At 49.0% G+C, this 19,207-nt stretch overlaps 2 protein-coding genes across 5 annotated transcripts; one reads left to right on the forward strand and one right to left on the reverse strand.

Moving 5' to 3' along the window:
- Nucleotides 1–14,367: 14,367 nt before the first annotated feature.
- On the forward strand, nt 14,368–17,302 carry LOC110590156 (transmembrane immune signaling adaptor TYROBP). 4 transcript variants are annotated; one of them, XM_021700896.1, is made up of 5 exons: nt 14,368–14,505; nt 14,893–14,919; nt 15,072–15,206; nt 15,377–15,423; nt 17,072–17,302. In XM_021700896.1, exons 1-5 carry the CDS (start codon nt 14,445–14,447, stop codon nt 17,135–17,137), a joined length of 336 nt encoding a protein of 111 aa, XP_021556571.1. In that variant the 5' UTR covers nt 14,368–14,444; the 3' UTR covers nt 17,138–17,302. The 4 variants fall into 4 exon arrangements, with proteins under 4 accessions (XP_021556571.1, XP_021556572.1, XP_044767389.1 ...); XM_021700897.2 differs by having other exon boundaries at nt 14,378–14,505; nt 15,380–15,423; XM_044911454.1 differs by lacking the exon at nt 14,893–14,919 and having other exon boundaries at nt 14,378–14,505.
- A 140-nt stretch (nt 17,303–17,442) lies between these two features.
- HCST (hematopoietic cell signal transducer) lies at nt 17,443–18,875 on the reverse strand. Its single transcript, XM_021700908.1, has 4 exons — nt 18,782–18,875; nt 18,423–18,446; nt 17,817–17,948; nt 17,443–17,588 (listed from the first exon to the last, which is right to left on the reverse strand). Exons 1-4 carry the CDS (start codon nt 18,822–18,824, stop codon nt 17,548–17,550), a joined length of 240 nt encoding a protein of 79 aa, XP_021556583.1. The 5' UTR covers nt 18,825–18,875; the 3' UTR covers nt 17,443–17,547.
- Nucleotides 18,876–19,207: the final 332 nt, after the last annotated feature.

A 19,207-nucleotide genomic window follows, 5' to 3' on the forward strand; every position in this document is an offset into this window, starting at 1 on the left:
AAAGCGGGGGCTGATAGTACCTCAACTGGTTGTTGAGAGGATTAAATGAGATAGTTCATGTAAAAAGCTGGGAGCAGTGCCTCACACGTAAGCACTTACTCTGTAAGTACTAGCTGTAATGATAACAATAATAATTTCATTTAATCTTCATAGTGGGCCCTACCTCCAACTTCTTCACCACCACCACTCTTCCTTGGTCCAGGTCCGGGGCCCTCCCCTCTGGAAAGGCCTCCCAGAGGTTCCCAGGGCAACCCTCAACGTCCCCCAGTCCGGTCCCAGCTCGTGCCCCTCTCAGCACTAGTCCCCGGTTTAGACATAACCTCTCATCTGCCACGTGGGGGCAGCAACACACCGCTCAGCCGCTGCGCGCGCGGTGTATTGTGGGGCACGTAGTCTCGTGCGTGGGTTAAGCGGTGGGTCTAGCCTAGCAAGCAAACTGCATTTCCCAGAAGGCTATGCGACACCCCTGCCCCGCCTTGCTCAAATATGGTGGCTGAGGCCTCGCCCCCTCAGGGAGTGCGCCTCCAGAGAGGCGCGGGGGATTGTGGGGTGTCGGAACTGAGCCTGCGGCCCTGGCGGGGCGGGGGGGGGGAGGATGGTGCGCAGGCGCGGGCGGTTGGTCAAGCCAGATGGACCTTAGCGGGTGGGTAGGAGCCTCTGTTCTGTCCCAGGAGTCACAGCCGCTTTGAGACAGCGGGGGGGGAATGGGGTGGGGGTGGGGGCTGCCAGTTCCTTAAGAACCAGCGAGACACACACGCGGTGTATACTACTCTGGATCCAGCTCAGCCGCCTGCGGCTCTCCTGAATCTCCACTATCCCTTGTCAGTTCTCGAGCCTGTTCATGGCGCTTTAGTCTTAAAAGAAGAAAAATCCCTTTTCTCTCTTTTCCTTCACAGCTACCCCTCTACCCCCTTTAAAAAACAAAACAAAACAAAACAAAACAACAAAAAACTCCACCTTATTATGGTAATGTTCAACCATGCATAAAAACAGAATAGTGTAATGATCCCCCAGGCACCCATCACCTTTCTTCAACAATTATCAACATATGGCCAATCTTGTTATATTTTTTCTGCCTCCCTCCCTGCAGAATTAGTTTAAAGCAAATCCCAGACATCATATGATTTCATCCACAAATACTTTTATATGTATCTCTAAAATACAAGTTTCTTTAAAAAAAAAAAAAACCCACAAACCTTCATCACACTTAACAACAAATACTTTCTTAATTTTATTTAATACCCAACTTGTCTCCAAATTTCCCTGATCGTCTTATAAATGTCTTAACTGTTGACTGGTTCATATCAGACTGCAAACAGGATATATGCGTTGCGTTTTGTTGGCAGCTGTTTAAGTCTTTTATTCTAGCGCAGTTCACCCTCCCTCTCATTCATCTCATAGTCTGACTTGGCTAGTTCCTTCTGTGTCCTGTATGTCCTGCAAAATGGTAGATCTAGAGTCTGGGTCAATTTCAGGTTTAATTTAGGGGTAAGTATACTTCATGGGTGATGGTGAGTTCTTCAATCAGGAGGCACATAATAATGTTGGATGTTTCTTTTGTGTTTGTGTTGTTAATATCCAATGATGGGTGTAAGTGTTGTCAGCCTTATCCATCCATTACAGTAACACAGCCAAACTTCAGGAGAGAAGTGTCTACATGCCCTCGCCTCCATCTCTCTCTCTGTTTCACAAAAAACCCCGATACTTCTGTGTTGCTAAAGCTCTTCCCTGTAGCTAAACTCAAGAGGCAATTCTCTGTCCTTAACACTGGTCCTACAATAACAGGCCTATCCTGTGCTGTCCAGTGTGGTAGGCACTAGCCACACAGGGTGTTGAAGGTTTAATTAGTCCTAATTAAGATGTGCTATAAGTATAAATACACACTGGGATTTCAAAGACTTGTTGCAAAAGAGAAAGAAAGAAAGAATGTAAAATATCTCAAGAATTTTTAAAACATTAGTAACATGTAGGGGCGCCTGGTGGCACAGTCGGTTAAGCGTCTGACTTTTGGTTTTGGCTCAGGTCGTGATCTCTGGGTGGTGAGACGGAGCCTTGCAGGGTTCCATGCTGAGCCTGGAGTCTGCTTCAGGTTCTCTCTTCTTCTCCCTCTGCTCCTCCTGTTCATTCTTTCTCTCTCTCAAATAAATAAATAAATCTTTAAAAAATTTTAAAAACATGGGTAACTTGTTGAAATGATAGTATTTGGGGTATATTAATAATAACATATATGACTGAAATATTTTATTAACATACTTTCACCTTTTTGTCTTTTTAGCCGTGGCTACTAGAAAATTTTATTTTATTTTAAAATGTATTTAAGTAATCTCTACACCCAACATGGGGCTCGAACTCATGACCCCGCGATCAAGAGTCGTGTGCTCGTCCGACTGAGCCAGCTAGGTGCCCCTAGAAATTTTTAAATAACACACGTGGCTTGCATTATATTTCTATTAGAAAGCATTGTTTTAGACTTAGTGGTTTTCAAAGTGTGATCTCTGGGTCTGCAGCAACAAGAGTAATATCATATGACAACTTGTTAGAAATGCAAATTCTCTGTTGCCCTAGACCCACGGAACTGTAATCTCTGGGGACAGGACCCAGCAGTCTGCGTTTTAACAAGTCCTCCAGACCAGTCCCGTCTGAAAACTCCCCTTCTGGTTTCTGTGACACAGCTCCCCCAAACCTGCCCACTTCTCACTGCTATACTGTTAACACCCCGGCCCGAGCCCCATTCAGCACCACCTTAATTGCTACAGACTACCGCAATTGCTTACAGACTGGTTTCCTAGCCTCTAATCTTGTGTCCTACTTGGCGTCCTCATACTATACCTTTGGGGGGAGGTGTCTTTCAAAAACATAAACCAGATCATATTACTTCCCTTCTTAAAACCTTCCAACAGCTTCTCATTGCGCTTAAACAGTAAAATCCAAGCTCCTTCCTGTGGCCATGGCAGTCTCCCCAACCCCACATAGTCCTTCAACTTGCCTTTCACTCCTTCTGCCCCAGCCATCCCTTCTCGCTGTTTCTCACACACTTCCAGCTCTTTCCTCCTGGCTCCAGGACTTTGTGACTGACGGCCACTCCCTCTTCTGGGAACAGGGTTCTCCCAGATCTTTGTAGGCCTGGCTCTCTTGTCCTTGAGGTCTCTCAGCTCAGATGCCCCATCTCGATGCTGCCGTTGTGTCATCCCAACTAAAGCCTGACTCCCCCACACCCACATTCACACAATATCACCCACCTTTCCTTCTGCATGGTGTGTTCCACACGCTGTTCTTCCTCTCCTTCATTCGTTTGTCTGTCTCCCCTACTATGAGGTAAGCCTACAGGGCAGGGACTCACCTCTCTTACCACTTTGTCCCCAGCTCCTCACACAGTACCTGCACACAGTCGGTGCTCAATAAAGGTCTGTTCACTGACCTAGTAAGTTCTCCTCCTCAGTCTCTCCTGCGGCTTCTACCTACTCTGAAGTAAGAGGACCACTGGCATCCACAGCGTTTGAAAAATCGGAACACCCCCATGACACTCTTGATTTCTGGCTTCTGCCATGTTGGGGTATCTGACAACATGGAGCCCACTTTTCTGCTGAGCACAGTAGGGCTACAGATGCAATCCCTGTGAGGGCCTGGTGCAGATACAGATATTAGAAGAGAGGGACGTTGACACATGGAGGTGGTTATGCACCAGGTGGAGGAGCTGGGGGGCCAAGCAGGAGCCAGTGAAGCAATCAGAAATTAGCAGCACTGTCACCCCAGGCTGGAGCAACAAAGGGAGGAGGTGGTATCAGCAGATCCCCGAGACAAAGTCACCTAAAAAAAGCTGGAAACCCAGTGGGATTGTCAAGCTGGCTAGAGCTTCGAGGCGGCACAACGACGGGGAGAGGGATGACTTGTCATGGCCTCTTGCTCCCACTCTCCAGGCTCCTGCCACTGCTTCCCACTGGCAGAACCCCAGATAAATCCAGATAAATGGGGAGACTGGGAACTGAGGCTGGGATGCAGGCAGAAAGGGGAGGATGAGGGACAGATCTGGGGGCAAATACAGCCTAGAGCAGCACAGCATGGGTTCCCTGGTAAATCAGGGTCCCCACCGTGCCCTGTTGTCCCACACCAGGCCCCGCTCACTGGCTTACATGTCTGGCTGCTGTAGGATGAGGGTCAGGGTAGACTTTGCAACCCCAGTGTTTCAATTATCTTTTGCTGCATAACAAATTATCTGAAAATTAAGCAGCTTAAACCATTTTCTTTTTCCTCTGACTGTATGGATCAGTTATTCAAGAAGGGCTCAGTGGGGCTGGGCTGGGCTGCCTTCAGTTGAAGTCAGATGCGGGGTGGGGCTGGAGTCATTTAAAAACTCGACTGGCCTCGGTGGCCAAGGTGGCTCTCTCACGTAGCTGGCAGTGTTGCTGACTGTCAGATGAAAGGTCAGTGGGCTGTCGATCAAAGCAAATACACCTGGCCACTCCAGCATGGTGATCTTCCATGGTGGCTGGCTTCTCCCAGCGCGTGTGTCCCAAAAGATCCAGGACATTTTTTTTTTTCCTGAATTTATTTGGTCAGGGAGTTAGCTATGGTTGGCAACCGTCACACCATTCCCTTCTTCCACATTCTGTTGACCGCATCTATTCCCAACACCTGCTCAGATTCAAGGACGGGGGGTGGGGGAGAGGAATAGACTCCACCCTTTGAAGGAAGTTGCTGGGAAGTCAGATGGCAAAAGGCAGGGAGACAGAGAGGTGAAAAATTGGAATCATTTTTGTAGTCTTCCAGAATCTTTGCTTCATGGAGTGTATTAGGTAAGGTAAATTACTAGCTACTGTTAACCAAAGAACCCCCAAATTTCAGTGGCTTAATTCAATCTTTATTTCCTTCACACCATACTGTAATGCAGTCAGTAGGGTGGATCTGCCCCTGAGTCACCCAGGGACTCAGGCTCCTTCCATCTAGTGGCTCTGGGTGACTTTAGTTGGCTTGCCCCTCCCTGTCCCCAGTCCTCTCTATCAGTGGATGTTGAAAAAGGTGAGGGCCACAAGTGGGAGGTTTTTAGGTCACACCTGGAGGTCCAACACAACACATTTGCTCTCCTGCTGTTGGCTCACATACCTGACTGCAAGGAATGATGGGAAATGTGGTCCAGCTGTGTGCAAAGGAGCAAAGGGAAGCCATTTTAGTGACAAATTAGCCAGTCTCTGCCACACATTTTGGAACGTGGTATCTCCGAAAATAGAAAAGTTTTATTTATTTAGTTTTCTTGTTTATTGCCTTCTCCCTCCACTTAGGATGTAAGCTCTATGAGGGCAGTTTTGTTCATCATTACATATCTATCACCCATCCAGGGACCTGCACAAATATGTGTTGGGTAAATCAATACGAGTATGAGTGAATAAAAATTCAATAACTTCAAACTTGTATTTCTTTTTTTTTTTTTTAAGATTTTATTTATCTTTCAGAGAGAGAGAGAGAGCAGAAGCAGGGGGAGCTGCAGGCAGGGGGTGAAGCAGGCTCCCCACTGAGCAGGGAGCCCGGTGCAGGACTCAATCCCGGGACCCTGGGATCATGACCTGAGCCGAAGGCAGATGCTTAACCGACTGAGCCACCCAGGCGCCCCAAGACTGATATTTCTAAGGGGATTTTAGAAACATGAGAAATTGCTCATGTATAACGAGCACTTAGATAGGACATAGGTTAGTAAGATATGAGCCCCATAACAGAACCTCATATAACAGTGGCTTAAGCAAAGTAGAACTTTCTCTCTCACCAGTAGACCAAGTATAGACAGTCCAGGGCTTCATGGTATCAGAGATCCAGACTGCTTTAACCTATGGCTTTGCCATCCCTTGGGGGTGCCCTGGCCTGCGTGGTCCAAGATGGTTCCCACCACATCCACATTCCAGGCAGTGGGAGGAAGAAAGGAGAAACGGAGACTCACCCCACAGCTCTTTCCTAGCATAGGTGAACTGAGAAATGAAATCTTAGCTTTGGTGTCTAATTTATTTTGCCCTCTGTAGTGTGAGGGTTGTCTCCTTAGTCACTTTCCAGGGCAAAGAGCAGAGGTCTAACAGTAAGGTCAGGTCACAGATGAACAAAGGGAATATAGCTGCTCGTTCCAGGTTCATACAAATAATTTACAAAAAGGGGCAGGACGAAAATTTGCATATATGATATGGTCAGAAATCTGAAGTATTTGTGTGTACATTGTCGTATCTGTTGATTCTGCTCATTCTTGTTCATGCTGTCTTAGACTTGTCGGAAGAATCTGAAGACCTAGTATGGTTGTATGTTACTACAGAGGGGCATTAACCCAGGACAAGACCTAGGTTTACCTGACTTAGCGGGTACAAGGAGAAGCTGTTCGTTCACATGAAGGCTAAGTGACTTCGAGCTCGCTCCTACCTTGAGTGTGACGGCATTCAGATCCCAGCTTAAAAAGAAGAGCTGACATTTAGACTCTCCGGTCAGGGTGGACCTGGGCCTTTACTTTTGCCTCTCTAGTCCCAAACTGTCTTCTGGATTGGAAAATGCCTTTAGAACAACATGAAGGCATTTGTTCTGAAGGCATTTGAATTCTGGGTTCCCCTCTTGTTTTATTTTGGGTTTGGGGTGCTATTTCCTTACCCTCTTACTAGTGCTTTGCTACTTATAGTAACTTTCCCCATGTATTTCCCCCTGCATTTTCATTTGTTCTTCAGTGAGAGGGTGCTTTCTGATTTCTTAGACCACCATTATTGGCAGCAGAAGTCCTGTATTTTTTCCCCCTGAAAATTTGCCTTTATGTATTTGTTGTGTTTTCTGAAATTATTTTTATTTTTTAATGATTATATAAGTTAAAAATACTCACTGTAAAAACACAAATTTTAAAAATAAAGAAAATATAAGCAACCTAAATCTCACCACCCGGAGATACCACTGTTGATATTCTCTTGAATGTCATTCAGTTTTTGCTGCGCAGATATACATAATTTTACACGTATAATTTGATATAAAAGGCATCTTGTTATACACATTATTGTTATCATCTATTTCTTTCACTTGCAACCCTGTTTTGCTCTTACTCTCCCCGATTTCCTATCCTGACCCAGGTCACCAATATTACCAATGGTGGCAGCCTGAGGTGTCTCCTTCCACAGCTTTCTCCACCACCTCTCAATATGCAAACATATATACACATATTTACAAGGGATTCTTTTGGTCACTGTTTGACATCATGTTATATTCACTTCTTTCTACCTTACTTTTCTCGGTTAAAATCCCTTCAAATAAGCTTGAAGAATTCTAATTCATTTATAATGACTGCATTTATGATGTAGATGAACCACAATTGATAAATCTATGGAACATTGTTTTAGTTATATTTTAAAGGCCTTCATTTCACAAATAAAAAGTCAGTTGTGGTGGTCCAGGATGTCTGTCCACCCCCAGCGTCGGGGTCACATTCCTGCCAAGAGGAAGAACAGAGAAAGGGAGGCCACATCTTTGCCTTTAGGGACGCAACTTGGAAGTTGGTTCTTCCCACATTCCATTGGCCAGAAGACAGCTACAAGCCCTTACCTGGCTCCAAAGAGGCTGAGAAACATAGCCTTGGCTGGGAGACCAGATGCCCAATTACAAATTCTATTTTAATAGAAGGGGAGAAAACAATGTTTGCTGATCTCTGGCATCCTGCTTCGCTCACCTTGCAAGTCAGCATTTGCTAGCATTTTCCCACAAGTCAAAGTGGGAAACAGCTGTTTAGTTGTCAACATTGCCACTGGTAGGAAATACAGACATTGTGGAACCTCTTTACCAGTTCCTTTGGTAATTTTCATCTCTTTAAAACAATTTTTTATTCAGGTAGAATTATATAGACTAAAATACATCCTTTTTAGTGTATTGTTTTATGAGTTTTGACAAGTGCATACACCCATGTAAACTTCACCACAAGAAAAATAGAGAATTCTTTTTTTTTCAATTTTTATTTATTTATTTGAGAGAGAGAGAGCACAGAGGAAGAGGGAGAGAGAGAAGCAGACTCTCCGCTGAGCAGAGAGCCCTGGCGGGCATGGGGGCTCGATCCCAGGACCCCAAGATCATGTCCTGAGCTGAAGGCAGACATTCAACTTAATGAACCACCCAGGCGCACCCCCCCTTTTTTTAAAGACTTTATTTATTATTTATTTGAGAGAGAACACAGAGGGAGAGTGAGAGAGAGAAGCAGACACCCTGCCGAGCAGGGAGCCCAGGACCCTGGAATCATGACCTGAGCCAAAGGCAGATGATTAACCGACTGAGCCACCCATGTGGCCCTCAATAAATTTTTAATTTAGAAAATTTTGAAAAAATGAAAGACAAAAGAGTATGAGGAGCCCTCAACAGTCTATCTACCCCTGGCAGCCATCCAACTAGGGCCCATCCTTTCCCACTCATTCTCCTCCCCTGTGTGGTTATGTAGCATCATATTTTATCTGGAAATATTTTGGTATTCACATCAGAATTTTATCTGAAAGAGTGAGAAGAAGGAGGAGGCAACCTGGAAAATCAATTCCCCAGTGTGAATAGCGGCTGAGAATCCTGGGTGGTATTAGGACTTGTGTAGACCCAGGACTGATCTCTGGCCCTCCTAGAGATTCGGTGGTCTCCCTAACATCCTTGAACACATCCGCTTTGCTGTTTAAACTAGTCAGTGGCTTCTACTGTATGCAACAAAGAACCGTGACTGCTACATCTGGGTCAAGTGGTTTAATGACTAGAGTCAGGAGGTGGGTATAGGTAGCTCCTACTTGCAGAAAAAGCCCTAAGACAGTCAAAGTGCAGGCAGCTGTAAAGCAGGTGGCGTGCCCAGAAATGGCACATGCTGAGGGACTATGGTTGAGGTGCCAATGGCATCCCCTGCTTAGGGACGCTGCTTAGGGACTGTTCCTCCGTCTTTCTCCAAACCAGAGTTCTTATGGATCCTGCCATTTTCTTACAGACTTTGTCTCCCACCCCAGCCACATGGTTTGTGGGGAGAGGGGCAGGGAATTCATAGCCAAACTTAGCCCTTTCCCAGGATTCTTTTCTTTTTATTTTTTTAAAGATTGTATTTATTTATTTATTTGAGAGAGCAAGAGAGAGAGAGCACGAGCAGAGGGTAGGGGGGCAGAGGGAAGGGGGAAGCAGACTCCCCACTGAGCGGGGAGCTGAACCTGTCCCAGGGCTCCAACCCAGGACCCCAAGACCATGACCTGAGCTGAGTCAGACACTTAACAGACTGAACCACTCAGGCGTCCCTCTTTTCTTTTTTAAATCATGGACTCAGCAAGAGTGAGCTATTGATGGCAGAAACTCTGCAGTACCACAATGAACAGAGAGGGCTGAACAAAGCTGGTCCAGAGAGAAGCGAAAGCAAGCGATGGAGAGTCTCCGAGTCAGTCTCGATCTGTCCAAAGTTCCATCATCCCCTTTCCTCTGATGGTCAGTCGCTCAGCTTTCCCTTAGAGTACATGTGCACTAACCTCCAAATCTTCACAAACTTCATCCTCTAATCTCAGCTAGTTCAAGCCGGGCATTTGAAACTATGTCCAGTAGAATATAGATTTGGCTGTAGTAACAAAGTCCCCAAAATAACAATGCTGTTTCCATTGTCTATTGCTTTGGGGTGCTGGGTGGCTCAGTCGGTTAAATGACTGACTCTTGATTTCAGCTCAGGTCATGATCTCGGGGTCCTGGGATTGAGCCCTGCATCGGGCTCCTTGCTCAGCGGGGAATCTGTTTCTCCCCCTGCCTCTCCCCCTCCGCCTGCTTGTGCTTTCTCTCTCTCAAATAAATAAATAAAATCTTTTTAAAAATTAAAAAAAAATCAATCTGTCATTGTCTGTTGCTTTGTAACAGACTATCCAAAAACGTAGTGGCTTAAAACAACAACCATTTATTATTTCTCGCCATTCTTTGACCTGACTGGATGGTTCTTCTGCTCCACATGGTGTTACCTGGGGTCATTCAAGTGGCTGCATTTGGCTGGTGGCTGGCATGGCATGAAAGATCCAGATGACTTCTTTGACCTGCCTGGGGCCTTGGCACTTGCTATTGGCTGGGGTGCCTTGGTTTTTCTCCACATGGCCTTTTCCCACATGCTATCTTATCCTCTAGGGCCTCTTTGTATGGCCTCACTCTCCAGGAAGGGAGCTTGGACTTCCTTACAGCATGGCAGCTAGATTTCAAGAGAGTAAAACCAGAAGCTATAAGGCTTCTTAAGACCTATGCTCAGAACTGGCACAGTTCTAAACATCCCTTCCACCACGTTCTTTGTCAAAGCAAGTCTCAAGGTCAGCTCAGATGCAAGAGCAGGAAAAATGGACTCTCTGCCTCCTGTTGAAAGGGATGCATATAGGGAGGAAGAAATTCTTGGTGACCAAACCCCCAATTTGGAGACTACCTACCATGAGTGTCTTGAAACAAGGCAGATGTTTCTCTGTCACCTAACAGTCTAGGGTTGGTGTGGCTCCTCCAAGATGATGCGCACTGAGGCTTCTTCTGTCTTCTCGTTCTTTCATTTTGATGATGTTGTCCTCATCCACTTGTTCCAAGATTCCCACATTCAAATTCCAGCAAGTGAGAAAATCAAGAAGAGGAGTAGAGTGCATCCCTCCACAAAGGCTGAGACCTCTAAATTGCTCATTTACTTCCCACACTGCCCATCAGCCAGAACAAAGTTCTATGGCTACTCTACATGCAAATGAGGCCAGAAAATACAGTCTTTAGTTTGATGGGCAGATGCCCTGCTAAAAATTTCGTGGAAGAAGGAGCAGGAGGATATTGGAGGACACTAGCATTCTTATCTGCCAAGTGACTAATTGAAGAAGAAATAGTGGGCATGGGGGCACCTGGGTGGCTCAGTCGGTTAAGCATCTGCCTTTGGCTCAGGTCATGATCCCAGGGTCCTGGGATCAAGCCCCACATCGGGCTCCCTGCTCAGCAGGAAGCCTGCTCCCCCTGCTTGTGTTCCCTCTCTCGCTGTCTCTCTCTCTCTGTCAAATAAATAAATAAAATCTTAAAAAAAAAAAAAAGAAATAGTGGGCATGTCTGGGATACCCTTAGGCCTCTGCAGAGATCAAGAGCCATGTTTCAACCAACCTGTTACTGGTGGCCATTTAGTGCAATATTGAAAGAGTATTTACTGAGCATCTACTATATGTGCTGGGGATATAACAGTGAACGAGGCAGGAAGGTTCCTGTTCTCCATTCTAGAGGAAGTAGCAGACAGTAAAAATGAGAACACACAATTTCAGAGAATTTCAGGTATGATAAATACAGGAAGAAAATGAAATTGGTGGTGGGAGGTGACTTGAGCAGTGGTGGTCAGGGGAGGCCTCTGTGAGGGTATGACATTTGAGCTGAGATCTGGAGGGTGAGAAGGGGCCAGCTCTACACAAACTTTGAGAAAAGCATCATAGGCAAGGGGAACAGCAGGTGCAAAGGCCCTGGGGTGAGAATGAACTTGACTTAAACAAGAAACAACAAGAAGGCCAGTGTAGTTGGAGTAGGGGAAGCGAGGGAAAGAGGGATAGGAGGGGAGGACAGAAAGATGGGCAGGTCTTTATGTAAATATATGCTTTTATTTCTCTTGGGTAGATGCCTGCTTCTGTGGAATTGCTGGATCTCTGCATAGGTGAATATTTACCTTTATAAGAAACTACCAAACTCTTTTCCAAAGTGGTGGTTCTATTCTTCATTTCCACTAGCAGCGTGAGATTTCCAATTGCTCCACATCTCTGCTGACACTTGAGAGGGTCAGTCTTTTTAATTTTAGTCATTCCAGTGGGTGTGTAGTGGTATTTCATTGTGGTTTTATTTCGTATTTCCCTAATGACTAATGATGTTGAACGCTTTTGCACATGCTTATTGGCCATTCGTGTCTCTTCTTTTGTGACGTTATCTGTTCACGTTTTTTGGCCACTTACAAAATTGGCTCTCTGACTTTTCCAAAAGCTTCTTCTGGCCACTGTGGGGAGGATGGGCTGTAGGGGGCAAAAGTAGAAGCAGGGGGAGTAGGGAGGGGCTGTAGCTTCCACAGAGACAAGCCTGTCACGGGCTCAACACATTGCCTGCTTTCTGGCGAGGTCAGCCTTGGGTCTTGCCCAACTCTTGGGCTGCTTGCCAGGAGAGATTGAGACACTTTACAGATCTCATGGGAGGTGAAGCAGCCCTACTTCCTGGAGTCTGGCCCTGGGTGTGGGGTGGCTCCCAGTCAGTTGGGTGCCCTCCATCTCAGCCTTCTTTCACCCAATGACCCATCCCCCCATGGAGAGCCCAGGCCGACCAGCCCAGGCCAGCAGTCTGGGGTCTCTACCAGCACAGTCATACCAGTTGCTAAAATATTTAAATACTTCATTTTTGGTTGGTAAAGAGCCCCTACCCCACCTCCCACAGATATCTGCCACCACCCCAGTCTGTTCCCTTGGGATACCTTGGACTTCCCCACATCTCAGCCACTAAAAGGGGGGCTCCAGGACTCAGACAGGGCCCTATGGCCACAGCTGCTTGATTGGTCGGTGCATGAGTGTGCTGGCTATGAGACCGAATTCTGGGGACAGCTCGGGCCTGGCTGGAGTCAGGAGGATCAGACCGGGGGCCTGAGTCTGAGGGGTTCAGGGAAGATGTTTATCAAGGCGAGCCCAGAACTGGAGACTTGCAGTACTAATAACAATAACTGTAATGAGGAGGATGGTGATTAAGATTCACTGAGCAGGGGCGCCTGGGTGGCTCAGTCTTTAGGCGTCTGCCTTCGGCTCGAGTCGTGGTCCCAGGGTCCTGGGATCGAGCCCCGCATCGGGCTCCCTGCTCAGCGGGAAGCCTGCTTCTCCCTCTCCCACTCTCCCTGCTTGTGTTCCCTTTCTCGCTGTGTCTCTCTCTGTCAAATAAATAAATAAAATCTTAAAAAAAAAAAGATTCACTGAGCAGCTACAGCGTGCCAGGCAGATGTTACAAACACAATAAAACTGGACCCCAGAAGCCCTGCCGCCACAGTGTGCGCCCCCAGCCCGGCCTGAGGGAGCCCACGAGCACCAGCACCAGAGTCAGATCAAGACCCTCCAGGCTCAGAGCTTCCTCTGCTCTCTGACTGCCCCGTGGCTCACTCAGCTTCAGCCACCTGGAGGCCCTCCGGAGCCTGTTCTCTCTGCGCTCACTGCAGGCCTGGTTGGGGGGGGGGAGGGGGAGTGGCGGCGGTGGTTCTTTAGCAACTGGACTGGGCCAGGCCTGGGTGATGGCGGCTGTTGGTAGCCAGTGCTACCCCCGACTGAGCCCTGACCCTCCTCTGGCTTCCAAATCCCCCCACCACGAAGGGCCACTCAGTGTCTGTCCCATGACCGGCATCCAGTTTCCCCTTTTCTCTCCTGAGACCAGGCCCAGGGAGCTGTGGGGTGTGACGCCTGGATGGGGGAAGGGGGCTTCCTGCTGTGGGCCCATCCCCCCAGGCCCTAACCTCAGGTTCCTCCTAAGGAGCCCCAGCTCATGCTCTGGTCGGGGGGACTAGAAGTCCCTGTCTCCTCCTGGGTGCCTTCCCTCCGTCCTCACTTCCAGCTACTTCCTCAGCCCAGCCCAGTGGTCAGCATGTCGTCCCCCACTCGCCTCACCCCAAACCCCCAGTCCTGTGTCTGTGCTGTGCATATCTGTGTCACTGTCTATCCCTCTCTCTTTTTTCTCGGCCTCGCCGCCCCTTTCTCCTTCCCTATCTTTCATCTTGGTTCTTTTTTCTTTCTCTCTAAGGGTCAAATATCTGTCCTTGGGTCCTGTGTTTCCCTCTCAGCTTTATTTGCTGTGTGACTTTGCACGAGTGTCTGTACCTTTCTGTACAATGGGGATGACGAGAGCATCTACCTCCGATGGGTGTTGTGGGGGTTAAAAGAGTTAACACCTTAGGACCGAACGCCTGCTGCTCATTAGTGCCCATATCCTGATGGCTCTCTTTTAATATCCTATAAACATCACAAAGTTCTGATGATCAGATAATTATAGCTGGTGCTTATAAAAAGCTGACGAGTGTCGGACCCTGTTCTAGAGACATTAATCCATTTGCTCCCCAAACCCCTACAAAATAGGCGCTATTTTACTCCTCATTTTACAGATAAGGAAACTGAGGCCCAGAGAGGTTGAATGACTTGTTTAAGTTTGCCCAGCCAGGAAGAGGCAAAACTCGCTTCAGTAATAGCCACTGACTCTTCCTGGTACACTGAGGGCTGACCCCTGATCGGGGGTGGATGGGCACATGTACCCTTTTTCCTCTTATGTCCAGTGGTTAGGGGCCACAGCATGGCCCCCAGGGCGTCTTGGTCTAATTCTTCCTGGCATTATCTGTCTCCGTCCCTCCTCCTGTATTGTCCCCTCCTCCCTCCTGCCACCACCCACCTCAGACTTCCTCCTTCACTTGGTTGGACGCTACACCACATCCCACCAGCCCTTGGACTCCGGTATCCAGCAGTGTCGCCTGCGTCATGGGGGTCCTTGGACCTTCCAACAGGCTCCTGTTCCTGCCTCTCCTTCTGACTGTGGGTGGTGAGTTGGGGGCTTCTACAGCTGCCTCCTGAGTCCCTGGGCTCAGCTTGGGGCAGAGCAGGGAGCGGGGTAGAAAGAGAACCAAAAGGGAGGTGGGGGAAAGCAGATCCCCAGTTCCCCAAAACTTATGGCTGTCTCCCAGAGCCTGAGACCCCAAGATGTGGCCGCTGGTAACAGCAGGGGGAGGGGACTCTACGGATGTTGCAACAGGACAAGTTGGGGTAGAAGTAACTTAGTCCAGTGACCTTGATGCTGGCCCACAGGTCCCACCAGACATCGCTTTCCACTCTTAATCTCCTAGCTATCAGGACCCACCCTCCCCAGCTTCTGTGCCCACCCTCCAATCACAGCCCCATGCCTCAATTTACCTTCTTTTTCTCTCCTCAGGTTTCAGCCCTGTCCAGGCACAGAACGGTAGGCCTGGACTCTGAAGTTCCCCTCTCTACCTCCTAAAGACCTCCCCATCTCTGTCTGTTCCCCAGTCTCTCCACACCTTCCCCTGCTGACACCTCCTGCCAGTTCCCATCTCCCACTGACCACCCCCAACCCCTGTGCCACATTCTCAGGATGCAACTGCTCTGTGGTAAGTCCTGGGGTGCTGGCGGGGATCGTGCTGGGGGACCTGGTGCTGACCTTCCTCATCGCCTTGGCTGTGTACTCCTTGGGCCGGCTGTTCCCTCGGGGGCGAGGGGCTGTGGAGGGTGAGTGAGGCTGGCAGGGGATAGCCTGGGACCCTCTGAGGGAGGGGTAAGCTCCCAAGTCACAACCATCCAAAGGGACAATGATGGAGGGGCTGATTTTGCAGCAGCAAAATGGTCCCAATTCACCACCTTAACTATCTCTGCACTCTGCGCTACTCCCCATCCCCCAGCAGTGACCAGGAAACCACGCATCACTGAGACAGAATCGCCTTATCAGGTGAGAAAACCAGCTTCTCTTCCTCACATCTCACTCTTACCCTGTGGGTGTCTGTCCTAAACATTTCCCCAGTCCTTCTAGAACCTAGACCCTAAAGCCACTTTCTCAGCAACATTTCAAACCCTCAAAGACTCATGGGGCATCTGTCCAAAGCTGCCTTCAATGATCAATCATGACCTTATGCTCAGCTTAAAATGTGTGAGAAAACATAGGGAGGGCTTTACCTTCGCAAGAGCAAACGTAGGCCATAGTGAGAAGGCAGGCACGGAATTGTTCAGGACAGGATGGTTTCTGGGAGAAGCTCTCAGAAGGGCAGAGGACATAATTCAGCCCTTATTTGGTAACTCCGAAGAGAGGAGTTTTAGAATTTTTTGGAAGATCCTATATCCCTTTGAGAAGCTGATGAAAGCTAGAGACTCCTCAGAAAAATCCACATAAAAATTTATAAAATTGTGCATATAATCTAGGGTTGGCACAGGTATCTTGAAACCCTTCTTAACCACCATGCAGGGGCGCCTGGGTGGCTCAGTCAGTTAAGCATCTGACTCTTGATTTTGGCTCAGGTCATGATCTCAGGGTTGTGGGATCAAGCCCTGTCTGGCTTCGTGCTCAGTGGGGGTCTGCTTGGGATTCTCTCTCTCCCTCTCCCTCTGCCCTTCCACTCCCACTCGTTCTCTCTCTCTCTCAAATAAATAAATCTAAAACGAAAAATGATTCCCCCTCCACGTGCGCATGCGCGCGCTCTCTCTCTAAAAAAAAGAGCCACCACTCAGATAGAGGCATCTTTCCATTGCTTGCCTCTCTATCAGTGCCCTTTAGGGGGTCATGGGCTCCTGTGAGAATCTAATGGAAGCCAAACAGACCCCTTCCCATAAAGGTGCACACCCAGACATTTGCTTATGATTTCAGGGATTCAGTCTGAGGGCCTCTTGAGGCCATAGACCCCACCCCCCAAAATTGTAAGCCTTGTTCTGTGAAGTCTCTTACTTATCTGCAGCCAGGTTTGCTTTGCCTCACTTGTGGATAAAAAGTCTCTTTGTAAAGTGTAAGCATCTCGAGTTTGGCTTTGTGAGGTCCAGAAGAATGAGGGAATTTTCAGTTACCGGGGGTAGTGAAATTTTAGGGCAAAGCAATATTCTAATTTATTCATCCTTCAGTGGAATTTGTTGAGCACCTACATAGCAAGAGAGTTTACATCCCAGTTGGGGAGATGGACTTGAAGCAAATTAAGAGATCAGAAAATTTGGGGAGGTATCACGGGGAAATAAAACTGGTGTGACCGTGACTGGAGTGTGTGTCTGGTGGGGAGAAGTTAGATGGCAAAATCAAGAAATGCTTCTCTGAGGAAGTGACATGAGCTGAGACTTGAAGGGGGAGAAGGAACCATCCCTGGGAATATCTAGGAAACCCGTGTTCCAGGCGGAGAGAACAGCTTATGCAAAGGCCCTGAGGCTGGGGCGAAATGATGAGGCAGAGGAGACAGGGAAACACTAAATGCACTTGATTAAGATCCAGATCTTTTCCATGGCTGCAAGGTTGAAGAAGCTGCTAGGAGCCTTATAGGCCACTGGGAGAAGGCTGAATTTTGTTATAAGTTTATTCAGTGGACCTCACCCACTAATGGTTCCCACCCTGTCCCTCCCATTAGGAGCTTCAAGGTCAGAGGTCAGATGTCTATAGTGACCTCAAAACACAGAGGCCTTATTACAAATGAGCCCAAACCACAGCAGTCAGCAACCTGATGCCTGGATCCGGTCATTCCTGATGCCTCCCTAGCACCCTATTCCTACTCCCACCAAGACACAGATCCACAGAGTGCCCTCCCTGAGGGGTCAGACTTCTTTCCACTACTGTTCCCAAATAAACATGGCACACAAAAACACTGTTGAGTTATTCCAGATCTCTCGGCTGAGGGGGCAGGGATATGTGGGGTTCTGGGGGATCATGGACCCAGAAACAGCTAAATGGGAGGGAGGTTTGGGGACCTTGGGGTTCTTTGAGGAAGAATCAGAACCAGAGGTAGTTTAATTGCTTTATTCCACCCCAAAGTGGGGAGTGCGTTTCCTGTGCGGCCGCACACAATGTGGGATGAGAGGGTCAGAAGTCAAAGGTCTCACAAGGGGGTCAGCCCCTGCCCAGCATGTTGATGTAGACTTTGTCATCTTCTGGGGGTGGGGGAGAGAAAGCATGAGGCCTGACCACCTACCACCCACCCACATCTCCACCTTCCTGGGGACCCCCTGCCTCAGGGGTTTCCTCCGGAGTTCCCCCCTGCACGGCCTCCAGGGTTTCCCCAGCATCTCCTCCAGGGCTTCCCTGGGGGGCCCCTCCCTTGGGGACGCCCTCTCTAGGGACACCTCTCCCTCCGGGCCCCACCCTGTCTCTGCCCTCACCTAGGGGGGGCCTGTGGCGTGGGCAGGCACACACAAACACCACGGCAACGATGAGCAACGACACCACCACGTCGGCAGCCATGAGCCCTGCCAGGATTGGCAGAGAGAGGGGCCCACATCCGGAACAGGAACCTGGAGAGTGCGGCAGAGACAAGAAGGCGCTTGAGGGAGGTCCCAAACCCTGAGGGCTGCACTCGGGGCCTATGGGGCCCGAGGAAGTCCCTGGGGGGAGGCAGGAGTGTCTGAGATTCCCTGAGGTTGACTTGGGGGATGAAAAGGGAGGTGGGGGTCTGGAGAGAAGCCCGGGGCGGGGGGCGGGCGGGGGCGGGGGCGTCCCAGCATAGAGAGATATATGTGGTTCTTTGGGCATAGTGGGTACTCCCAAAGAAGGCTGGGGGGTGGCCGAGTCCCTGGGGCTTCAATTTGGTGATGAGGCAGTGATCTGGGGACCCAGAGAGGACTGCAGTTCCCCTGGGGGCTCTGATTTGGGGCTGAGAGGTGAGCTGGCGACCTAGAGAGCCACCGGGAGTGTTCCAGGACCCTCAGGCCACACTTCAGGGATAGAAGCAGTACCACGGCAAAAGGGAAGGGGTGCTGATTTCTCACCTGGGGTCACCCCAGCTGCAGCCACTGTGAAAAGAGAGGGAAAGTGGATTAGCAGGGAGAGGTGCTGTCCTGAGAAGTAACCTCCATTCCGGAGAGAGCAAATGAGAAAGAGGCCAGAGAGATAGAAAATCAGAAGTAGAAGTAGAGACAGACCCAGCAGTGAGAAGCAGAGATTGATAGGCAGCTACCCCAGACTGAGCTTCTCTCCCCAAAGAACCAGGCTCTCAAGCCAGAACAGATCTCCAGGAAGGAAGGGGTCCTGGGAGGACGTGCCCTTAGCACTCCTCCCTTCAGAGGCCACCCAAGCCACCCCTCTCATAAGGACTCTGCCTGCCGCCCCCCATAACCACTGGCTTTACCTGGGAGCAAAAGCAGGAGCAGCATGACACCTGAAGGGGCCATGGGGGGCTGGGGGCAAGAAGCGGTCTGGCAAAAGGCTTTGGTCCAGAGAAGTCCTGAGGAACAGTGGGGGAGTAAAGAAGGAGCAATAGCGGATGTCGCCCTGCTGGTGGCAAGGTCACCTGCTTCCTGTGTGAGGGTGTGGGAGGGGGAGAAGTGGTGGGTCCCTGTGACTGCCTTTGGGGATGAACTGGGGGTAGGGTCAGAGACCAGGGAGGCTGCTATGATTGTCCCAGGTGGGAGGTGACAGATGGACCAGGTTGTGGGCATTGAGGAGATTCTGAAGAGATTTTGGAGGTAGAACCAACAAAACTTGCTGATCCACTAGGTATGGGTGTGTATGAGAGAGAGGGATTCAGGATGAACAAAGCTTCTGGACTAACCAA

Source organism: Neomonachus schauinslandi, chromosome 16 (assembly GCF_002201575.2).
Source record: "Neomonachus schauinslandi chromosome 16, ASM220157v2, whole genome shotgun sequence".
NCBI lineage: Eukaryota > Metazoa > Chordata > Mammalia > Carnivora > Phocidae > Neomonachus > Neomonachus schauinslandi.

What these genes read in the sequence shown, in the direction of transcription:
- HCST (XM_021700908.1), bottom strand. Translation starts at nt 18,824, where the DNA reads ATGGCCCCTTCAGGTGTCATGCTGCTCCTGCTTTTGCTCCCAG. An exon ending in TGCAGCTGGGGTGACCCCAG is followed by an intron (nt 17,949 to 18,422) that starts GTGAGAAATCAG and finishes CGCACTCTCCAG; the next exon opens with GTTCCTGTTCCGGATGTGGG. An exon ending in ACGCCACAGGCCCCCCCTAG is followed by an intron (nt 17,589 to 17,816) that starts GTGAGGGCAGAG and finishes CCCCACCCCCAG; the next exon opens with AAGATGACAAAGTCTACATC.
- LOC110590156 (XM_021700896.1), top strand. Translation starts at nt 14,445, where the DNA reads ATGGGGGTCCTTGGACCTTCCAACAGGCTCCTGTTCCTGCCTCTCCTT. An exon ending in GGGGCGAGGGGCTGTGGAGG is followed by an intron (nt 15,207 to 15,376) that starts GTGAGTGAGGCT and finishes CCCATCCCCCAG; the next exon opens with CAGTGACCAGGAAACCACGC. An exon ending in AGACAGAATCGCCTTATCAG is followed by an intron (nt 15,424 to 17,071) that starts GTGAGAAAACCA and finishes CCCTCCCATTAG; the next exon opens with GAGCTTCAAGGTCAGAGGTC.